This window comes from Salvelinus namaycush, chromosome 11, assembly GCF_016432855.1.
Source record: "Salvelinus namaycush isolate Seneca chromosome 11, SaNama_1.0, whole genome shotgun sequence".
Lineage (NCBI taxonomy): Eukaryota > Metazoa > Chordata > Actinopteri > Salmoniformes > Salmonidae > Salvelinus > Salvelinus namaycush.
The window spans coordinates 10,285,696-10,309,732 of NC_052317.1; the positions used below are offsets into that span (position 1 = coordinate 10,285,696).

At 42.8% G+C, this 24,037-nt stretch overlaps 2 protein-coding genes across 2 annotated transcripts in view; both read right to left on the minus strand.

The window, feature by feature from the left end:
* Positions 1-2,154: 2,154 nt before the first annotated feature.
* On the minus strand, positions 2,155-8,865 carry LOC120055793 (MARVEL domain-containing protein 2-like). The gene is made up of 6 exons (XM_039003760.1): positions 8,725-8,865; positions 6,841-8,061; positions 5,068-5,276; positions 4,659-4,830; positions 4,298-4,348; positions 2,155-3,974 (listed from the first exon to the last, which is right to left on the minus strand). The coding sequence occupies exons 2-6, from the start codon at positions 7,972-7,974 to the stop codon at positions 3,858-3,860; spliced, it is 1,683 nt and encodes a 560-aa protein (XP_038859688.1). The 5' UTR covers positions 7,975-8,061; positions 8,725-8,865; the 3' UTR covers positions 2,155-3,857.
* An 8,847-nt stretch (positions 8,866-17,712) lies between these two features.
* LOC120055503 (small conductance calcium-activated potassium channel protein 2-like) overlaps positions 17,713-24,037 on the minus strand; it is a 38,623-nt gene continuing 32,298 nt past the window's right edge. The window contains exons 7-8 of the mRNA XM_039003367.1: positions 21,834-21,903; positions 17,713-18,018 (exon numbers count right to left, since the gene is read on the minus strand). Coding sequence (XP_038859295.1) covers positions 17,713-18,018; positions 21,834-21,903 — 376 coding nt within the window. The remainder of the gene's footprint in view (positions 18,019-21,833; positions 21,904-24,037) is intronic.

The following is a 24,037-nucleotide window of genomic DNA, read 5'->3' on the forward strand; positions in this document are numbered from 1 at the left end:
TTCATTAGCATTTACTAATAGGGGTAGGCAACCCTGGTCCTGGAGTGCTTCATGTTTTGATTTAACTGACTTGGAAGACCAGGTGTGCTGAATTTAGGCTATCACTGAACTGATCAATTAGCTCAGCAATAGAACGTTCATTTGAACGGAAGTGGTGCTGTACTGAACGACCAGTTGAAAAATGGGGAAGTGTTGGGTTGTGGGTTCAAAAGGATCAATATAGGATCAATCCCTTCTCTTTGAAATGTTTGGCCGAGAACTGAGAACTTTCTCTCTGTCCTGGTACCTCGGGAACTGGACAAGGAAGGGTTGTGGGTTCTGGTCAGGGGATGGGCGAGTGACCTGTGTGCCCGTTCGATGACCAGGGGCTCAGAAAAATGTTCTTTGCCCAGAAGGAAGGGGATAATGGCAGCAGAGAAATCAATGGGGTCCATCCCCTCACAGCCCTCGCGGAGGCCGATAATTCTAATGTCGCTTCGCCTACTGTAGTTTTCAAAATGGTCGACCTTATTCATCAGGTATTCGTAGTTTGTTGCGCAGTTTCTGTAATTTCGTCCCCATGCACTCTAGCTTGTCCTCAGCACTGCTGACGCACTCTTCAGCCTCTTCCATTCGTGATCCTAGCGGGTTGATTGATGTTGTCAAACCTGAGATGGAGTTGTTGATTTCAGCCAGCTGTGCTGAGATGCCGCTAATCTCAGCCGTTTTCAAGTTAAACTCTGTTGTGGGGGAGTTATTGCTTTCTTTGATCACTTTGAGGATGGGGGCTAGCCTAGCTTCTTCCTGAGGTGTAATGACGCCATCTTGGGTTTCCCATTAGGCCATTGTCAGAGGTTCTTTCTCCATCGTTTCTTGGTCTGTTTTAGTGCTTCTCTTGCCTTTTTTTTTTGTCTCGTCGGTATATCACCAGTTATCAAGTTTTAGGATAAGTTTGTTAAAGATTCATCGGGAGTTCTGTCAAGCTTCTTCCTAGCTTCTCTGCATCATGTGACCCCCCACATGTGGAGTTATTAAATGAAATTCCAAATTCCGTATCACCAAGCAAAAAAATGGTAGTGCCAACTGATAACGTTCACTTCCCTGAAACGTCTGTAATGTCATGTTTCTTCTCGCATTATCACATTGTTATATTTTAAAAGTTACGAATGTATTTTAAGTTTAACATTACAGTTATTCTCACTTCGAATATACTTTCCGAAGCTATCATCCATTTCTCATGCATGTACATCTCCTCAAACTATCAAAAACATTAGCCATGTAAACACGAACCTCACCACAGATGCTCGGAAATGCTAGCTCTGTCACGTGCAGCAGCTAAGATGGTGAGGAACCTCCTCACGCGGTACAAAACATGGATTTAATATATTTAGGAATTCTCTCAGTTTTTTGTAGATCATCTGCAACTGGACACGGACATTTATAAGATACACTGTTTTCACCAAATCGAGAATGAACAAAGTATCGCCAATACCAGGTTAGTTGAAAAATTATATGGTGCCGTTTTCCGTTAGCCAAGCCGTAATGTTGACTTTGGAGTCATCACATAACGGCGTTACAAGTCGTAACTACAAGAATGTGCACCCTACCTTCTCTTGTGGCTGCTCCAAAACGATCTCTCTCTCCTTCAAAATGTGGAGATATACGGAAAGGTGGAAGATATATGACACTTCTGGAAGATTTTGTAATTTGCACCTGCTGTATAGGCTAGCTGCATAACTCTTGACATTAATACATTTTTATTCAACACAAAACAAAGAAAATTGCTAAAATAAATGTTTATACATCAATTCTTATTGCTGCAGCTAGCACATAACGTTCTGAGAACCAGATGTTTCTTAGAGCTTGGTGAGAGCGTGGTTGTCCTATAGTTATTATTTTTAAATGTTTACCTTTATTTAACTAGGCAAGTCAGTTTTAAGAACAAATTCTTATTTTCAATGATAGCCTAGGAACAGTGGGTTAACTGCCTGTTCAGAAAGACAAATTTGTACCATGTCAGCTCGGGGATTTGAATTTGCAACCTTTCGGTTACTAGTCCAACGCTCTAACCACTAGGCTACCCTGCCACCCCATTTTGCATACAACCTTCCCACAACTTTCTGGGAATGGTGCAGGATAGTTGCTTGGCTTTGGAACATTCTCAGCTCATTTAAGGAAATTGATAAACAAACTTTATTTTCTTGATATTTTATTAATAATATAAGCCATTTAGCAGATGCATTTATCCTAAGCGACTTACACTCATGCGTGCATTCATTTTACATATGGGTAATCCTGGGAATCGAACCCACTAACCTGGCATTAGAAGTGCTATGCTCTACCAACTGAGATACAAATGAACATATTACTTATTTCTTTAACATAACCTTTCCTAAAATGTCAAACATTAAATGTTGGTAATGTTCTAGGAACGTTCTCCAACTGGTTTGACATTGGGAATATTCTCAAATAGTTCAGAGAATATTAAGAAAAACATTTCTGTGGGAATTTTAGTACTTCCGCATAACATTTTCTACAGGTTTCCACGTGGTTCTATTTAAAGTTATGTTCTCAAATTGTTCAGAGAACGTTAAGAAAACGTTCCATAAAAAAAACACAATAAAACTTTAGTAACGTTCAGAGGATGTTCTAATAATGTTATTTAAAAACATATATATTCCGTTCTCATCAGCAACAAAACTCTCTATCCTCTATCTTGTTAAGTGTGTTCAGGTGTGTTGGCCGTCCCCACTAATTGGCCACACCTGATCTTAATGAGTGCTTGTTTCCTTTGAAATAGGGTCTATTTGAATAGACTTAAAGGAACAGCCTTTTATGCGTAAAAAAAACATGGCACGCTATCTCCGACCTGGTGACTTAGTGGACTTATTCCAAGGATCAAGAACAAAAGATTATAGGTTTGGATCTCACTGATGCTGTGTCACAAGTTAAAAAAAAATCTGTTTGCACGATTAATGCCTAAGGAAATACATTTCCATGTGTCTTATTTGTGCTTGGAGTTCAAAAAAGTTAACCCAAAATAAGCTAGTAGTGTTATTAAAAGTCTTATTGAAACATTCAGTGAAAGTTTTAAAGAAGTTAATTAAAACCCTCCAGTTAACCAATAATTTCCATTATCAGAGCATTAATAAAACTCCTAGGAAAACATTCAAGGAACAAGGGTAAAACGTTCTCATAACCTCCCTGCAACCTAAAACTAAACGTTCCCAGAACAGGCGAAATTGTCACTTCTGTTCTCAGAGATTTTGTTTTTTAAACGTACAGTTTTACCGTTCAGGAAACGTATGACTTCATCTCCACAACCAATGTGGAACCAAAAACATACATTCCCACAACTTCCAAGGAACCAAATGTGCTAGCTGGCGCATGTCATTAGCCTATTGTTTTACAGCTTCAAATTGATTGCTGGTACTCAACTGCCCTTTTAGCATTTCATATTTTAAATTACATATGACAAACTCTCCAAGGATTTGATAGTGTATTGCCCTGTAGGCCTACAAGCGTAAATGCAATGTTTGTCGATGCAATGGGAATTGACCCTGTTAGCATTGTTCACAAAAGTCCAAAGGTATGTACACAACTGCACTCCGTTTATGAGTTTATGAGTTCATTCACTTCATGACTGAAACTCACACACAATATTCGTGGGAAAGTCATCTTTACAGTAAGCACAAAAAATGTTGCAGGCTATAATGTAACAACACACAGTTTACTGATTTGTACAGCCATTTACTGAAACCGACTTAAGTAACACACCAAAAACACAATTAGTGCTGAAATAACAGTCTCACAGAGAAGACGTGACAGGAACAGAATAATAATGTCCCCTTTGTTCCCTCTGTGTACGCGCTATTTCTTCACATCCGACCCTTTGCCATGGTGTCTTGGTCGAAATTGCGGATCCTGTTCTTGATGTGGCTTAATTTAGCTTTCAGATAGTCACATCGTTCCTTCTTCTCCAGGAAAGCAGGGTCCTGTGAAGTCACACAGAAACACACATCGTTTTGACTGCAGCTCTATCACTCCACCTCTCCCTCATAGCCCCAGATTTTGTTTGTAATGTAGATGTGGTAAATTACAATTTCCAGAGTCCCCATTTCAAAGTGGCAGCAATATTATTCGCATGAATGGGCAGTTTTATTGAAAAAGATAATACTACCTGGGTGTTTACACAACAGTAACAATTCTAATAAATCTCAGTTAAATGTGAAAATGATTGCTGAATGATTTTTGGAATTGTTTCAGCGTGAGCGAGGAAACGTGAGAGGAATGTTAGGGACCTCTGCCCATCACTTACGCTCTTTTTTTGCTCGTACTTCTTCAAAATCCGCTGGATTCTCTTCTGCTCCTACAGACAGAACAAACACCCACAATTCAATTGGTTAAAAGGATGACAGATATTTATGTTTAAAAATAGTATCATCCAGACGTCACATGCTATTTTTAGTGGAAGCCTTTGCTCAGAACATGGAATGTAACATACCTCTTATTGATCGGTGGCCGTGACGATGAGATAACAAAAATGCTACTTATATTGAGAAGTGCAGTTACACTTCCAGACAGAGGAAAGTTATCGTGGTGTATCTTATCATAGTGAGATTGAAAAAACACCATCAAGCCTCAGGCCCAGATTTAAAGTGGTCGATGAAATCACTCACCTCATGACTGTTGCCATCTTTGAGGAGTTTACCCATCATGGCATCCAGCTCTCTGAACTTCACGAGGGTGTCACTGATGTCTTTGTGAAGGTCCTTGTACTCCTGATACTGGTCGTTGAAGACAGCTTTGTATTTCTCCCTATCCTCCAAAGAGGAGATTTCTGGATACTTCCTTAAGGAATAAGACAAGACACAAGACTATGTTAGATCATGCTAATGTATTATTACCTGCCATACCATTACTACACCCAGCTTATTTCATTTACACAAAATACCAGCGCTCTGTCATTTTAAAAGTCACTAATAACATTTGAGTCTGTCTCTCCGTATGCACCTCAGCTTAAGTGAGAGCCTGACATCCTTGCTCAAAATCTGTCTCAGGATATTAGGCATAGGTCCTCTCACTCACATGACATAATCTGCGATGACTCTGGGCTTCTGGGCGTACCCTGTGGGGATGGCTCTGTTCCGGCTGCCTGGCTCCTCTTGCTGAAAGTCTGTGATGTGGAGGAGTTTGGTTGCCCTCACTGAGCTGTCCATCTCATCCTCAAACACAATCCTCTTGGTCTGCGGATTGGGAGATTTGGTCTGAGCCACAGGGATGGGCCTCAGATGCTCCTGAAGCCAAAGTGGAAGCATAAGGTATCATGCAGCAACTCAAAGTATATTAGCTACCAGAGCATCCAATGACACATGTACACTGTGCTGAAAGAGTGAAAGCAACATGTTTCCTTCTTACGCGATCCCTCTACAGTAGGGATGGGCAACTGGCAGCCCGCTGACCCCTTTTGTAGGCCCGAGGATTAAAAAAAAAATATTCAGTCGGGGTTACAGTTGAGAGTTAGAATAGTACAATACAAAAAGTTACATTGCCGAAATGTTGTTGCGCATCAGTAGTCTTTCTCTTGTTATGTCAGTCACTGACTGACAGTCACTCAATTAGCCATGTCAGCTAACATTTTTTAGATTGGTAAATTAGTCTAGCCAGCTATCTAAACTTATTGTAATCATGGTCGAATTACCGACCGGGGGCCCCCATTTATTTTGTTATAGTCACTCTCACTCAGATTATATCATATTAAAAACTGTGAGAGAAAATAATCTCCACCACAGGAGGTTGGTGGCACCTTAATAGGGGAGGACGGGCTCGTGGTAATGACTGGAGCGGAATTAGTGGAATGGTACATAATACATCAAACATATGGTTTCCATGTGTTTGATGCCATTCCATTTGCTCCGTTCCAGCCATTATTATGAGTCGTCCTCCCCTCAGCAGCCTCCTATAATCTCCACCCCATGGCAAAATGAGTAGAATTACAGGAAACTAGCTGTAAACTGCACATGTGGGTACTCAGACCCTCGAGCCACTTCGGCCCCTCATGATGAGTTCAGATTTTTTTGTGGCCCCCACACCCATCCCTGCTCTACAGTAACTGCAACTGTGTGAAGTTATGTATGTAACTGTATGACATTGTTCAGCTTTATCTAAATAAATCATTTTAACAGTCTCCCTCCTGAGATGCAACACGTATGGTCGAGAATCATATTGTTCCTATATGTTGTCTTCAGTTGGCAAACTAAGCTTATTTGGTTACATTAGCTCAGCTGAATGATGCAATTGCTGTTTTCGCTCCTCACATTCCGCCCGTGCTTATCTTATTAATACATGATCTCTGTTGTTTTTTTTACCTATAGTTGGTTGCTGCGAGAACTGATAAGCTGGACTATTTAAAAACAGTAATAAACTTGGGCTGTAACAGCCAGCTGCACTGCTTTATGAAACAATGGTGTCCCCATACGTATCCACATGAGTAGATTCACTGCTGTTGTTTTGAGACCCAAGGCATTGTGGGCTCATTCCCAGTTCGTAACGGTACTTTCCGTGACCTCTAAGTGCTGATTGATCTGACACCCTTCCCACAACAACTTCCAGATGCCAATGGGCAAGCGAAATACCATGAGTCAGGTTCCTGCTGTAATAAGTGTCATACCTCAGTCAGAGGAAAGGGCAATGTAGAGAGTGTCAAATTAGATTAATACACTAGACACTAGATTAATACACTAAATGTACCTCACTTGAATGGTGAGATGTGTGTCTGCTAAATGACAACCCCAAAAAATAAAAAAAAAGATGATAAAGGATCAGTGAGCACTGTGATTTAAAAAAAATCCAACCACCCACCTGGTTCTCAAAGAACTCCATCTCCCTGCGGGTGGCCTCGTGCCTCCACATCTTCAGACACACCAGGAAGCTGATGAGGTACATCAGCATGTTGATGAAGATGAAAGCCGTGCCAGCCATCTGGCCCCCGTCCACCCGACACAGGCTGGACATTATGGGGTTAATACCTATAGTCATGTAACACAAACCCCCACGGTTGAGATCATTCAGGTACACGATACCAGCAGCCATGTAGAGGAGGAACAGGGCGACGTTGATGACGCCTTCAGTGAGAGGCCACCAGGGTGAGTCCAGGAGGATGGTGCGGTAGTACATAGTCAGCCCTATTACCAGTAGGAGGATGGTTACAATCCACACCACCCCAACCACCGCTATCACAAATAGAGTCATAGGTCCATTATAGGACTTCCCCGATGTGCCATATCCATTGTTATACGCACCATTGTACAGTCCATACGCGTTCGACCACTCACTGTCCTTATGGATGTAGGCACAGACACAGGCAAGGACCATACCCCCAAAGAGAAGCTCAAACCCAGCCAGGAGTCTCAGTAACCCAGGCCATGATTTCATATAGGAGTATTTCAGCTTGTAGACCTCCACCTTCTCAGCATAGTACTCAGCTGGATGGATACTGGTCAGCTCTGATTCCTCTGGAAGATAATGGAGTAGGTCATTGTCTATAGGAACGTCCCTCAACAAGGGCCTATGGGAACTCTTGCTGGAGGTCCCCAGTGAGTCCTGAGTGTCCCAGTACCTCCTCTCCAGTATGGGACTGACAGGTGGACTCACCCTGGTCCCATTGGGCACAATCTTGACCCCTGTGGAGCCCAGGTCAGAGTCAGCATCCCCATTGCTCCATTTCTGGAGAATACTGCCCCATGATTGGGGGAGGAGAGTTCTCAACCTGTTCTTAAGGGTCCCCTCGTCCCCACCACCCCCCACTCCTTGTACAGATGGGGGTGTGCTGGATGAGTGGGCAGTGGAGTTTGCGTCATCTGAAAGGTCGTCATCTAAGGCCCTCTGAGGTGTTAGCTCCAGCGGGGCATTGTTCAAGGAGTTTTTCTTCAAAGAGGAGTTCCCATCCACACTCTCCGGGTCTCCTCTCTTGAATATCTTATTCCAGCTTTTCATACTATGGGCTGATATACAGTAAGGGGGCTCTGGGTTTAGTTAATCATTGAGGATGGAAGAAAGATACCATTTCTTGTCGTAGAGGAACTGTGTGAATCAAAGAGGAGCAAAAACACAACAGGGTTAGGCCTATCGTAATAAGGATTTAGCACTTTTGAATACGTGTGTTGTGTATTTTTTTGCTTGTAATAATGGCTGATATTGACAAACTTTTCGACCAATTAATCCTATATGACATCATTTTCTACTCAATCCCCTTTATGATGTAGCACAGATAAGTTATATGTCAGCTGTAAATAGTGCTCCATAAGAATCTTTGATCTTAAGAAAGAAAATGACCATGGTGGAATGTTTGTGAAACACTTTTTTTCTTTACAGCGTTAGGAAAGCAGCATACAATAGCCTCTCACAGGGCTAGAGGAAAACTCATTTATCACATTGTGCAGTCAAAGTCGCTCACAACTCAAAAAAGGAGAAAACCAAATTGCTTTATGGTCCGAACCCTGCATTTTTACAGTCGGCTACTCAACACACAAGACAGAAGAGACTTAAAACTGACCTTTGGCTCCTTCACAATAAATGTACACTTAGGCTTAACGTCTACACAAATGATCAACTTATATCTGTCAACATAAAACCTTCAAATAAAGTCTTAAATAAATCACTTGAGGATTTTATTTACAGTGAAAATCTGATTTATATAACATAATGTGGAAGTTAAAAATGTCCTTTAAAATGTAGGCAGCTTACCTTGTTGTGGCTAAGTGCAAGCTCCACACTGGTCAGTTGTGAGTTTAGCAGACATTTGAGTGCTGTGAGGCAAAAACCCTTCTCAAAATGGATGCCTCTACAGCAGGCCCAGCCAAACCTTCTCAGGTGACTCAGTTTTGTTATTGCAGGCTGTTGAGCTGAGAGGGAAGCAGAGCTTAAACATTAAACCTGAACAGCCTTCTGTTAATGCTGCTGATTGGCTGGCACCGCTAGACTCATTTCTGTGGGAGAACAGCTATAAACTTCTCTGACGCTCAGTGTATTTTACGTCAACAGATGTTTTGAATGTGTTTAAGAAGAGAACAGACTTCACATTTCCCTATGAAAGAATTACGTTTATTCTGAAAAGGTTATCTCTGGTAATACAAAATACATGTTAAACATTTATCGGGGGCATCCCCTCAGTTTGATATCAATCAAATGGTATTAATCACATTACAACCACTATCTAAGATCTACAAAATAGCTTATCCCATTATCTATAATTCTATTCTATTATCATAATCTAAACAGAGCCAAGTCTGGCACTAGAGGGCACCATACTCCAGTTCTGAGAGCACAACACCAGCAGCCATGTACCTGCCTCTCCTGCCTCTGTTTCCTCAGTCATGTACTGTATAAAAAGGCTTTGGACTTTCTCCGTCTGATTTGAGCACGGCTGGACTACAGGTCTGTCTTTACTCACTTTCAGATTTGTCAGGTTCAGTGCCGAGCCTGAATCCCTCCGTGCCTCGATCCAAACCAGCAGCTAGTAACACCTCACCTGTAGTGAGGAGTTTCCCTCCAGGGTTGGAATGATTTAGGAACTGCTGATGCTGAGCTAACTAGATCTTGCTTCCCCTGGAATGCCTAGACTGAAATAGAAAGTAAGGCATGACATTTGGGCCTCATGCATGTGTCTGTGTTCTTCAGAATCTGCCGCGACTGTAACATTAGTCAAAACAATGGCCAGCGCCACCTGTATTGAGCCATCCATCAGTCAATCAATCCGATTCCATCCTGCACCACTCACAGAGGTTGATGTTACATTCCACACCATTTCTGTATGGAATGAGATTTTTTTTATTTTAAGTAATGATATCAAGATATTATCGTCTTCTCTCAACAATGCACATAGATCAACTCCATTCCGTTGCACCTCACTGACACTCCAACTGACATTATCATGAGGACATGAGAGTGCGTTGCGCAATGACATTGTTTTATCATCCAGCTAGCTTTTCCTCCATGGTCAACAGTATTGTACAATATTAAGAACGTACCCTAAGCTCACTCCACAGCTAGCTTGAAATGTCACGGGTGGAGCCATCCAATACCTTCTGGGTGGCTCAAACCGTTGGAATGTTGTCGAGGAGCGTGGCCGCGTGTGTTAGCAAAGCAGAGGTCCCGAGTTTGAGCCAGGTATGAGCCGCATATTGCGGGGAAGTGGTACTCGTTAAGCAAAGCAACGTGACGTTTGTTCCATGTGCACATTTATATGGGGAGAAACCTCAAGTCAAGGACATCTGAAGTGAATAGCCCCAACCCCCTCACATAGAACCTCCTACCCCCTGAGTGAGCACTGTATCCCCCCCCCCCCACGGTCTTACCCGGCCTCAAGCCACCTCATCTGGTCCTGTCCTCTGCTGTCCTCTGTGCTGACACCACAGGGGCATGTTCAGTTTGGAACACATAGACATGGAATGCATAGAATAGATATGAATCTCTTTTCCAGGTGGCAGTGGATCTTGTCTGTTATGTACATTATGCTTCTAGTCAGCTGCTGTTGATGTTGTGTTTTTGAGCAACGTGATGGTCACTTGTTCAGTTGAGAACAACGTTGAGAGCATTGCAGATAGAAATGTAACGTAGATAGAGAATGAACAGTTGGGAACTCTATTCCACATGACAGAGGATCAGAGCTGTTCTTTACATTACGTTTCTCTGTAACTGATATTATGTTTTTGCTCTAAGTGACTTTCCCTGTTTATTAAACGGTATTGGTATCTCTGACTCTGATCACTGAGTAGAGGTTGTTGTAAGGGATGACAAAACACCAATTTAGATGGCCTCCGAGTGATGCAAGTGTTCGATATTACTGTACATGGACACGTTCTAAAAAAAACAATATGCAACATTTTAAAATTGTGAGATATGATCATGGATCTGAATCACTGGCCTTGGTTGGAGCGATTGTGCCAGATGGAGGACATGTCCAACAAACATGCACACACTGCTTCATGGCTCCGGTCCTGACGCATGGCTCAGGGCACCGGAATGGGCCTCTCTCTCCCTCGTCACAGCTAAATGAAGCAGAGGAGCCACGGCATCCTGCCACAGACAAGCTCATTTGTAACGTTTCATCCTGTTTCCCTCAGACCTCCGAGTGAGCAGGATGATGGATACAGAAATGGGAGACGCTCGCTCAAAGAAACATCTCCACAGGAAGCCCGTATACTTCTCCTCCTCCTCCTCCTATTCACCACTGTCCATCGAAAAAAGACAGAAAATATAGATACATTCCTATCCTCTTTGATGCCCCCAAGTGTATGCCCAACCACGTTAGTGGAAAGTGATTGGAGGAGTATAAGCATATTGCAGCTGGTAGTAGCCTCCAGGGCAGACAGGGAGAGGCAGTGGGCACATAATTCCATAAATGACTTCCTATGCCAGCGCTGGCGACCCAAAGGGACCTTTTTACACTTCAAGGCCTCTGTGAGTGTTGTGTAATACCGAGGGGTGAGTGGCCACACTTATTGGGAAAAAAGGTGTGTCATGATCTCTCCCATGATTGGCCACTCTGTATATAATTAGCGTCAGGGGATCGTTTTATATATGTAAACATAAATAGCCTCTTTAAGACGGGCCTGTACATTAGTGGGCGTGCCCCCGTAGCCTGTCCATTTGTGACGACAGCTCATAGTTCACCTTAGAATGGGGCCTAAGCAGCCAGATGTCCCCTGGAGGACTGTGTTTATGTTTCAATACAGACTCCGGTAATGTTTTAGGACATTCCCCTCCACAGGATTTATTTACAGGAGTAGCACACGTTTTCTGTGGCTGACACAGCACCATTCTGGCTCTCCGTCGGCACTTGGCACAGCATGTTCCAGTTTCTCTGCTCCTGGGGGCTCCACTCAAAAACAAATGTGCTCATGAGAGGTTGGGGGAAACTGTCAAATATGGATTTACAGAACTGATGCCAAACACACATTCAGTTACAAATACCACATGAAATGTGTTATGATGATACCTTATTCTATCAAAAGGGAATCTGAGGTGCAGTATGTACTGTAGGTGTGGTTGTAGAGGTAGTGAGGGTGATCAGTACCACACACTTGTTTAACTTAGAAATATTTACAGTACTATTTACACTGTCAAAAAAGAATTATTTCAAAATAGTATTTATCCCAATGTTTGTCAAAGATTGGAGAGCGAAATCATAGCTGAAGATAGTCTTTAATGACCAGACGTTCTCCTCTTTGTGGTACAACTGTTACCTGCAAATGAAAGAACAACAAACTGTATACAGAGCACATACTATCCCCGATTGCCATCCATTAAAGCTGGTTCATTCCGCTACTACAAATGCATTATGTGGCAGTGTACACATAATAATGGTATACTTTACTTTTCGAGTTTTCATCCTGTTTAACCCAGTTTAAACATAGTCAGATGCCAGCCTGTTATCTTTGATAGACCTACGAATTCTTTATTATATTCAGATTATTAGCCGAACCAGATATTATCAGCATATTAATATGAATTTCCCTCTTTCTCTTTGCAAATTTCTTGCATTTTTAGCGAGGACTTTCAGAAAACGAGGACTCTATTTTGCTGTAACAGCTATTGTAATGATATTTCGGCAGTTAGCGTGTAGAAATACCCTGGGGCGTGTCATAAGGAAATATAATGTCTCGAACTGAGTTCTCTAGTATAATGTGAAATACAGAGAGCAATACCCTCTCTATACATTACTTTATTATTTATATTTCTGTAATGTTCTGAACATTGCGCCCCGCTGCATCTGCCCCTTCGTTATTACATTTGTCCCATTTGCTCCGTGACTTCCACAATGAGGTCATATTCACGGGAAACCCACTCTTGCTGCTTCCAAACCCCATGGGGCAAAACAGAAATCTGCCAGTAAATTAGGTATAGCTCTACTCTTCCTCTCTGCAAGCTGCAGTACCTCTACTTTCTGGGGAGGACATTCAAGCACCTGTGATGTCTGTTTACTGGTACGGCAACTGCTCAGCCCACAACCGGAAGACTCTCCAGAGGGTAGTGCGGTCTGCACAACGCATCACTGGGGGCAAACTACTTGCCCTCCAGGACACCTACACCACCCGATGTCACAGGAAGGCCATAAAAATCATCAAGGACAACAACCACCCGAGCCACTGCCTGTTCACCCCGCTATCATCCAGAAGGCGAGGTCAGTACAGGTGCATCAAAGCAGGGACCGAGAGACTGAAAAACAGCTTCTATCTCAAGGCCATCAGACTGTTAAACAGCCACCACTAACATTGAGTGGCTGCTGCCAACATACTGACTCAACTCCAGCTCACTTTAATAATGGAAATTGATAAAAAAAATTATCACTAGCCACTTTAAACAATGCCACTTAATATAATGTATATGTATATACTGTACTCTATATCATCTACTGCATCTTGCCATCTTTATGTAATACATGTATCACTAGCCACTTTAAACTATGCCACTTTTATGTTTACATACCCTACATTACTCATCTCATATGTATATACTGTACTCGATACCATCTACTGCATCTTGCCTATGCCGTTCTGTACCATCACTCATTCATATATCTTTATGTACATATTCTTTATCCCTTTACACTCGTGTGTATAAGGTAGTAGTTGTGAAATTGTTAGGTTAGATTACTCGTTGGTTATTACTGCATTGTCGGAACTAGAAGCACAAGCATTTCGCTACTCTCGCATTAACATCTGCTAACCATGTGTATGTGACAAATAAAATTTGATTTGATTTGATTTGGTGCTCAACTAAGTATCACGTACTAAATGCAATCTGGAGAGGGACATGGGGGTTCCCCCATCTATTGACCGAATTTTCACACCATCAAAACGGTTGTTGAAGCAAAAACATAATGAAAAATATAATTCATTGTGGAGCTTTTATTTTTGGTGATGACAGATGAAGGAGTTAAATCTCAAACATACAAGGAGGGTAACCCCGGTATGCTTGGAACAGGTGAGAGCACAATGGAGTAGCCCTCCAATCATCTTGAAGGTGCAACACTGATTTAAAGAGAGACCGTACGTAATGGAGTGATATCCCTCAGTTGGAGAGGATGGTTAGAGTGTTGGGGGGGGCAGGGAAGAGTCATGCTTGATTAAATCAAGTAAAAAAAAATACAAATAACAAGATTCACGCTTGATTAAGTCCAATTCACATCAACCTGAACATGTTATTAAACCAAGAGCTCTCTCTCTGGACAGCCAGCGGACGCTTACAGGTACAAACTTGGTCGACTGGTCGGAGGAAGTCAGACTACAACGTCTAACTGACTTGCTGACATGGTTTGTTCTCCTTACTAAAGTCATATCGTAATACAGTGTTCTCTTGAGTGATAACGTAAAAATATATTTTTTTTAATGGGAGATCCATCACCTTTTTGAAGGAGGTCAAGGTAATGAGTATCTTGGACACCTTGGTACTGTGAACCAATTTACTGTCTATAACCATCCAAGTATTTATTTAGTACTTTTTTATATGTACAGTACTAGTCGAAAGTTTGAACACCTACTGATTCCAGGGTTTTTCTTGATTCTTACTATTTTCTACATTGTAGAATAATAGAAGACATCAAAACTATGAAATAACACATATGGAATCATGTAGCAACCAAAAAAGTGTTAAACAAATCAAAACGTGTTTTAGATTGTTCAAAGTATCCACCCTTTGCCTTGATGACAGCTTTGCACACTCTTGGCATTCTCTCAACCAGCTTCATGAGGAATGCTTATCCAACAGTCTTGAAAGAGTTCCCACATATGCTGAGCACTTGTTGGCTGCTTTTCCTTCACTCTGCGGTCCAACTCATCCCAAACCATCTCAATTGGGTTGAGGTCGGGTGAAGGCCAGGTCATCTGATGCAGCACTCCGTCACTCTCCTTCCTCGTGAAATAGCCCTTACACAGCCTGGAGGTGTGTTTTGGATCATTGTCCTGTTGAAAACAAATGATAGTTCCACTAAGCGCAAACCAGATGGGATGGCGTATCGCTGCTGAATGCTGTGGTAGCCATGCTGGTAAAGTGTGCCTTGAATTCTAGATACATCACTGACAGTGTCACCAGCAAAGCACTCCCACACCATCACACATGCAGAGATCATCCATTCACCTACTCTGCGTCTCACAAAGACACGGCGGTTGGAACCAAAAATCTCAAATTTCGACTCATCAGACCAAAGGACAGATTTTCACTGGTCTAATGTCCATTGCTCGTGTTCCTTGGCCCAAGCAAGTCTCTTCTTACTATTGGTGTCCTTTTGTAGTGGTTTCCTTGCAGTAATATTGGGGCTCCCGAGTGGCGCAGCGGTCTAAGGCACTGCATCTCAGTGCAAGAGGCGTCACTGCAGTCCCTCGTTCGAAACCAGGCTGCATCATATCCAGCCATGATTGGGAGTCCCATAGGGCGGCGCACAATTGGCCCAGTGTCGTCCGGGTTTGGCCGGGGTAAGCCGTCATTGTGAATAAGAATTTGTTCTTAACTGACTTGCCTAGTTAAATAAAGGTAAAAATAAATAAATAAATGACCATAAAAGCTTGATTCACACAGTCTCCTCTGAACAGTTGATGTTGAAATGTGTCTGTTACTTGAACTCTGTGAAGCACTTATTTGGGCTGCAATCTGAGGTGCAGATAACTCTAATGAACTTATCCTCTGCAGCAGAGTTGGGTCTTCCTTTCCCGTGGCGGTCCTCATGAGAGCCAGTCATCATGGCGCTTGATGGTTTTTGCGAATGCACTTTTAAAGTTCTTGAAATTTTCCGGACTGACTGACCCTAAACTAATGACGGACTGTCGTTTCTCTTTGTTTATTTGAGCTGTTCTTGCCAAAATATGGACTTGGTCTTTTCCCAAACAGGGCTATCTTCTGTATACCACCCCTACCTTGTCACAACACAACTGATTGGCTCAAAAGCACTAAGAAGGAAATAAATTCCACAAATTAACATTTAACAAGGCACATCTGTTAATTGAAATTCATTCCAGGTGACTACCTCACGAAGCTGGTTGAGAGAATGCCAAGAGTGTGCAAAGCTGTCATCAAGGCAAAGGGTGGCTACTTTGAAGAATCTGAAATATAAAATATATTTGATTTGTTTAATACTTTTTTGGTTACTACATGATTCCATATTTGTTATTTCATAGTTTTGATGTCATCACTATTATTCTACAATGTAGAAAATAGTAAAAATCAAGACAAACCCTGGAATGAGTAGGTGTGTCCAAACTTTTGACTGGTACTGTATATATATATATTTTTTTTTTCTTCATTTTAAAACAGGGAATGCATTTGTTATACAGTAACACATTACTTAAACTCTCTAGATTTACAACTATAGAAATTCTAGTTTCCTAATAAAAAAGAAATCTCTGTAAAAAAAAACAAAAAAAAACAAAAGTAGCATAAAATCTAAATGTAAATTTTCAAGCCATCCAAAAGGTTTTGCTCCATCGTCATTTTTGCACAGAACCATGCAAGGGGTGGGGTTGGTTTCTCAGTTCGGTCAGTATAGTGTGCCTGTCGCCATTTACCAGCAGACGTCAAGCCATGCCATTATCTGAAGACCTGTGGAAGCTCTGATTTGTAGTGATGGAAAAGGTAGACTACATTTCATAGTTTTGTGTGAGCATGAGCGCACAGCATCGAGCTTGAAGTGAACTCTCTCTCTCAGACACATTCTCACTCGTTTTTCTCTCTCTCACTCTCTTTCTCTCTGACCTATTCAGATTTTAGTGGTTAGTATAAGTAGAAAAAGAAGAAAAAAACTTTTCAAAACATTTAGAGATATTGTGTAATGGAGGCAACGTTATGCATTACATTAAGACAATTTCTTTGAGTTTTTGAAGAGGAATGTATCTGAAAAAGGAATGCAATGCTTGTATTCAGAGTGTTAATTAACATCATAAAAAAACTTGCTCTGAAATTAGTAATTAAATAACCCTCTACTATTTGTACATTCAGGCACTGAAAAATCATGTCAATATGTAACTAAAAAAGATAGTCACACTCAACTTTCCCTTGGTAAGAACAAGGGAACTGAAACGTTGAAATTGGCATTCGTGTAAATGTTCCTACTCAGTAGTAATGTCATGTGCATTTCCCTTGCTCTCCTTTTGTATGACCCCCCCACCCCCCCCCCCCCCCCCCCCCCCTCCCTTTAAGTGCGTTTCAATACTGAACTGACGTCAGAGCTTTCAGAGGCCCTCTTAAACCGCCACCTTGACTTACGGGGAAAACGAAGGCAAATGTCCACCGTTTTTAAGTTTCCCTCCGTGCAGACGCAGGTGTCCTCTGTCCTCCAGGCAGCGCCCCCCCCCCCCCCCCCCCCCCCCACCCCCCCCACCCCCCACCCAGGTGTGATAGCCAGCTCTCACCCCAGCAAACCTGAACTCAGTCAGTTTAACTATACAAGGGCTTTTACAAAAAAAGCTAACTTGAACAGCCATACAATGGCTAAAACATAAACCATATCTCTACTTGTCTCGGTTTAAGTCATTTAGGTTGTTGTTTAGAGGATGTGTCGAAGTTTTCACTCATTCGCATTGGAGCAGTTTCCAGTTCAGTCCTGCCCTGGGAGTTCAGTCACAGCGGTGTTGGTTTTTGGATGTGAAGGCAGAGGGGGTTTAGGGGGGTTAGGGGAACGTTATGGGGCTCCAAAGGAGAAGTTGTTGTCGGGGGTGGTGCGGTTTAGGGCAGGTTCAAGGGCTAGCCGCTGTCAGAGGAGGTGTGCGGCGCCGTGGAGGGCGAGCGGCGCCGGCGGGCGGTGGAGGTCCAGGAGCGCTCTGAGCGTTCGGAGCGCTCTGAGCCCAGCGAGGCAGGCCGGAAGCGGTGCAGGAAACCGTCCAGAAATTCCTGCTGCTGCTGGGTTATGGCTTGGGAGATGAGGCAGGGCAGCGCCTGTAGGCTGCCCGTCACCGAGTCCAGCTTGTCCTCCAGCATGCCGATGCGCTTGTCCAGCTCCTCGCTGCGCTCCTGCAGCTCCGATACCAGGTCGTACATCACGTTCTGGGTCTGCAGGAGGAGAGAGAGGTGGTGATGGATTTATTACGATATACTGTATGCTAACTGAATTTACTGTGTATATAAAAATGTCGTAGTCGTTTGACAGCCGTCATAAATTGCACTAAAACGTAAATATTGTATTCTATCAGTATTATTGTATGGTGCATCTTTCTGCCAACGAGCCAAAGATAGAAATTAGCCTAGTAGCTTTGATCTCACATCAGTTGCGCATGACCCCTTACGAGGTAATAATGAACAAATGAATGAATAAATAAATCATGTTAGAGTAAACAAGCAAACAACTAGAATCTGAATCTAAGGATCTCAATATCAGAGTTGACAGGAAAGAGGAAAATATCTGGGGTAGAAGGGGTAGTAACTAGGGCAAGAACAAATTGATGGGGATCTTTTTTTTATCAGCTATTTCTAAACACTCAATCACTGAAAGTGTATTCATATACAGCAGGGTTCCCCAACTGGTGTGATTTTGTTTCACTCAAATATTATATATGTTTGTGCTACAAGCGGTCAATTTGCAGTCTACAAATGATTATGTTCCGGCACCCTAACCATCCGCTCAACAAAAAATCATCTCACACATGAGTCTAGTTGATGATCCCTGATATATAGTGGGGCAAAAAAGTATTTAGTCAGCCACCAATTGTGCAAGTTCTCCCACTTAAAAAGATGAGAGAGGCCTGTAATTTTCATCATAGGTACACTTCAACTATGACAGACAAAATGAGAAAAAAAATTCCAGAAAATCACATTGTAGGATTTTTTATTTATTTATTTGCAAATTATGGTGGAAAATAAGTATTTGGTCACCTACAAACAAGCAAGATTTCTGGCTCTCACAGACCTGTAACTTCTTCTTTAAGAGGCTCCTCTGTCCTCCACTCGTTACCTGTATTAATGGCACCTGTTTGAACTTGTTATCAGTATAAAAGACACCTGTCCACAACCTCAAACAGTCACACTCCAAACTCCACTATGGCCAAGACCAAAGAGCTGTCAAAGGACACCAGAAACAAAATTGTAGACATGCACCAGGCTGGGAAGACTGAATCTGCAATAGGTAAGCAGCTTGGTTTGAAGAAATCAACTGTGGGAGCAATTATTAGGAAATGGAAGACATACAAGACCACTGATAATCTCCCTCGATCTGGGGCTCCACGCAAGATCTCACCCCGTGGGGTCAAAATGATCACAAGAACGGTGAGCAAAAATCCCAGAACCACACGGGGGGACCTAGTGAATGACCTGCAGAGAGCTGGGACCAAAGTAACAAAGCCTACCATCAGTAACACACTACGCCGCCAGGGACTCAAATCCTGCAGTGCCAGACGTGTCCCCCTGCTTAAGCCAGTACATGTCCAGGCCCATCTGAAGTTTGCTAGAGAGCATTTGGATGATCCAGAAGAAGATTGGGAGAATGCCATATGGTCAGATGAAACCAAAATAGAACTTTTTGGTAAAAACTCAACTCGTCGTGTTTGGAGGACAAAGAATGCTGAGTTGCATCCAAAGAACACCATACCTACTGTCAAGCATGGGGGTGGAAACATCATGCTTTGGGGCTGTTTTTCTGCAAAGGGACCAGGACGACGGATCCGTGTAAAGGAAAGAACGAATGGGGCCATGTATCGTGAGATTTTGAGTGAAAACCTCCTTCCATCAGCAAGGGCATTGAAGATGAAACGTGGCTGGGTCTTTCAGCATGACAATGATCCCAAACACACCGCCCGGGCAACGAAGGAGTGGCTTCGTAAGAAGCATTTCAAGGTCCTGGAGTGGCCTAGCCAGTCTCCAGATCTCAACCCCATAGAAAATCTTTGGAGGGAGTTGAAAGTCCGTGTTGCCCAGCAACAGCCCCAAAACATCACTGCTCTAGAGGAGATCTGCATGGAGGAATGGGCCAAAATACCAGCAACAGTGTGTGAAAACCTTGTGAAGACTTACAGAAAACGTTTGACCTCTGTCATTGCCAACAAAGGGTATATAACAAAGTATTGAGATAAACTTTTGTTATTGACCAAATACTTATTTTCCACCATAATTTGCAAATTAATTAATTAAAAATCTTACAATGTGATTTTCTGGATTTTTTTTTCTCATTTTGTCTGTCATAGTTGAAGTGTACCTATGATGAAAATTACAGGCCTCTCTCATCTTTTTAAGTGGGAGAACTTGCACAATTGGTGGCTGACTAAATATTTTTTTGCCCCACTGTACATATACATTTAGGAAGTGTTCTACATCTGTAAATTCCACCGGTCCTAGTTCTGGGACAATTCAGGATCAAGGATGTCTTGTCAAAATGTAGACTAATAGCCATGCAGTTAAATTAATGAGAGAATACATATCTCTGAGCTAATTGGTCATTTTTCATCATCATTATATATCTGTCATTAACAGAATCATAAAAAGCAAAGCCCTTCTGTGTGTTTAACTGAACAGGCTACTACCCAGCAAACAGGGGGCGTTCTAAGGACATTATTAAGCGACGTTCCTATAAGGTCCCTTTAAGGGTTTTGGCAAGACATTATCCAACATTATTACATTATTATTTATTATGTCCATTAGGGAATGATACGTAAAGGTTCCTATTTGGTTCTGATAGGACGTTATCCATGGAACATTTAATGACCACAAGGGGACGTCGCATGATGGTCCCAAGGGAACGTTCTCTGGGGACCTTTGTCTAGTTCCTTGTAAGTTACCAGGACGTCCGTGAGGACCATGTCTCAGTTTTACTAGTATGTTCTCGGTACGTTGTGTCATGGTTCCCAAAAATCTCCAGGGGACCATGACACAACATCTCAAGAATGTTCTAAAAATGGCCTTGGGGATGTCCCCAGAACAAACTTGGGAACTAGATAAAACTGTTGTCACACCCTGATCTGTTTCACCTGTCCTTGTGCTTGTCTCCACCCCCCTCCAGGTGTCGCCCATTTTACCTTTGCCCCACTACTCTGGATTGCCGACCTCTGCCTGACCTGACCCTGAGCCTACCTGCCGTCCTGTACCTTTGCCCCACTACTGTAATAAACACTGTTACTCCAACACAGTCTGCACTTGGGTCTTACCTGAAATGTGATAACCGGCAGGAGACTATGACACAAAATCCCTTGAATGTCCTAAAAACGTCCTTGGGGATGTTCCCAGAACAAACCGGGAAAATAGACAAAACCTCCAGGGGAACATGACAGAACATTCTAAGAACGTCCCATAAACATCCTTGGGGACGTCCCCGGAACAAACTGGGAACTAGACAAAAACATCCACGAGTCAATGATACAACGTCCTAAAAACATCCTAAAATCGTCCCTGAGGACGTTCCCGGAACAAACTAGGAAATAGACAAACCCTCCACAGGACCATGACCCAACATCCCAAGAAAATCCTAAAATTGTCCTTGGGGATGTCCTGGGAATAAACCGGGAACTACACAAATCCTCCACAAGACCATGACACAACGTACTGATGACTAAAGGCGACCATTTTGCGAGGTTCCGGGGACGTCCTAACGACTCATTTTTGTTTTGCAGGGTAATGACTACTGAGAAGTTTGAATAACGCACATACAGTTGCAGAGTTTACCTGTTATTTACATGGCTATCCAATGCTATATCCCCTAGGACTAGACAGACTGCTTTAACCACATGTGTAGAGAGAGGGGTGGGGGTCCGGCAGTGCAAACACACATTAAAGCACCATCTTCTGAACATTTTAAAACAGACACCTGGAGTGCAAATGCCACCCACATCAATGCAGTGGCTGGCGGCCAGCTGCGGCCCTTTGAAAAACCCCAGTCTTCTTACCTTCGCCAGGTCCACTAGCGTGTTGGCCTGATCGTTGAGTTTCCTCTGCTCCATCTTTACACTGCGTAGTCTGGGCAGAGGCAGGGGGGTTGGAGTGGGGAGAGAGTGGGGATAGAGGGCAGGGGTTGGTTGGTCGGTCATCAGGGTGAAGGTGGATGGGTGGTAGGGGGGGGGGGAGAAGCAACACATCTTTGTCAGGAGAACGCTCTCTGGGAGCACGTGGAGGAGAGAGAGCCTGCATGCATATATAAGCATTCCCAGTCTTGATCATCGCCATACCAACACATGCAAAAATGCAAAGAAATCTATGAGTCAAAACAAAATAAGTCTGTCCCCCACACATTTCTGTCAATAAAAATGTATAAATAAAGCCTTTCATAAAGGTGTATGCTTCCAGCTGTCACACCTTTCCAACTAGCTCAGTGGCAAGCCGTCAGAGAAACATCAGTCATTGGGTGAGCTTGCAATGACTTGTGAGTGACGTGCACTTATGGTGTGGAGGGTGCTAGTGGGGGAAGGGCCAGAGCCTGTGAATGTGACATACAATCATTCTTGCAGTGGCACTTTAAATTCAATCTATGGCACCGACCGATAAAACACAGTGGTTACGTTAAATTACTTTGTTGATTTATGATTTTGATGTCCTACACTTCCTATAACACTGATCGTCTTGATCTGGTCGCCCTTGAAAATGAGATTCCTTATCTAGGATAAGGTAAATAAAGGTTCAAGAATGGTGTAGCATGTTCAATGAATACGGAAATACCTTGGAGATTTGTGCGTTGGTTTGGAGGGATGACGCCAGTCAATCAATGGATCAACATTCTGGTGACTTGATCAGGTAGAAAGTCCTCTATAGGGCTAATTCTGATGCCATGACATTCAAGGACATTCATTCATGTGCAAATTGGGAGATCACAGCAAAGGCTCTGTTTTCGGCTTCATCTAACGAGAGAGGCTTAGTTTGGCACTGTCCTTTCTAGCTCGTGCCTGTGAAGGAAAGGACCCGAGCGGGGTACAAAAAAATATTCTAAAACTGTTTACCAGGGTACCACTATGGTGAGTAAAGATACCACTTGATTTGTGCTCTTTATTGTGAGTGTCTGATATGGCTGAGTGTTGATTTGCACGTTAAAAAAAAAACACCCCAAAACAAAAACAGACTTTTTAAACCCTGAAGATATGTGTTTAATACAAAATCAGGAGCAAGGATGGGTCTGCCAATGCAGGTTAATATAGCCTACATATTGTAGCTATATTAATCATGGTAACATCATAGATGGCGACTTCATTGATGAATGGACTCTGGCCAAGCCGACAAGCCCCAACAAGCTCATACTGCCAGATGCCTCTGACTTTCTTCAGACACCCCACTACCATGTCATCATCAGTGGTAATGTTGATGCTTTTTGTCATTCCATTCAGAGGATGAGGGTAAATGGAACATTAAAAGGAAACCAAAACAATCGGCATCCAGCATTTGAAGGTTCATGCATGTCAAACGTAGACATGGAGAGAGAGAATGTAGAGGAAACAGGAGGAGAAACATAGAAGACTCGACTTACTTCTGAGCTCTGCAGTGATAGAGCAAAACAAAGACAGAACACAGTACAAAGTTTTAAACCCCACAACATCCACGAAACAAGTGAACCATTACACTTCTCACTGTAAGCACAGGGTAAGGGTTGGGAGAGGGGAAGGGCAGGGCAGGGGAAGGAGAGCCATTACAGTGCATTGTAGTTTAGACTGAGGATGGTGTGTGTGTGTGTGTGTGTGTGTGTGTGTGTGTGTGTGTGTGTGTGTGTGTGTGCGTGCGTGCGTGCGTGCGTGCGTGCGTGCGTGCGTGCGTGCGTGCGTGCGTGCGTGCGTGCGTGCGTGCGTGCGTGCGTGCGTGTGTGTGTTAGAGCTTTGCTACCCAATCCGGGCCCTGTCATTATACATTGGGTTAGGGGACGTTTTTTTCATCAATAACTAGTGTACGGGCAGGGTATCACTAAGTTGATCACTAACATTTTGAAACTGAGCCATTTGCTTGTGCTCTGCTGCGCAGTACTAAGATCATAACATGGTGTCAGAAGTGCTTCAACCTCGTCAAATATAAGACATGAGAGATTATTTCACAGAAAGTAACAATGTTCCTTGAGTTTTGTCGGAGTTTAGAGTGACGAAAAGTAGCTAACTGCTCTCTCATGTCTCTTCATTGA

Bases quoted from the DNA above. Each gene is read 5' to 3' on its own strand.
- LOC120055793 (XM_039003760.1), bottom strand. From the start codon at position 7,974: ATGAAAAGCTGGAATAAGATATTCAAGAGAGGAGACCCGGAGAGTGTG. The intron at 5,277-6,840 runs GTGGGTGGTTGG...CTTTGGCTTCAG, and splicing joins TGGAGTTCTTTGAGAACCAG to GAGCATCTGAGGCCCATCCC. The intron at 4,349-4,658 runs GTGAGTGATTTC...TTCTGTCTGTAG, and splicing joins AAGATGGCAACAGTCATGAG to GAGCAGAAGAGAATCCAGCG.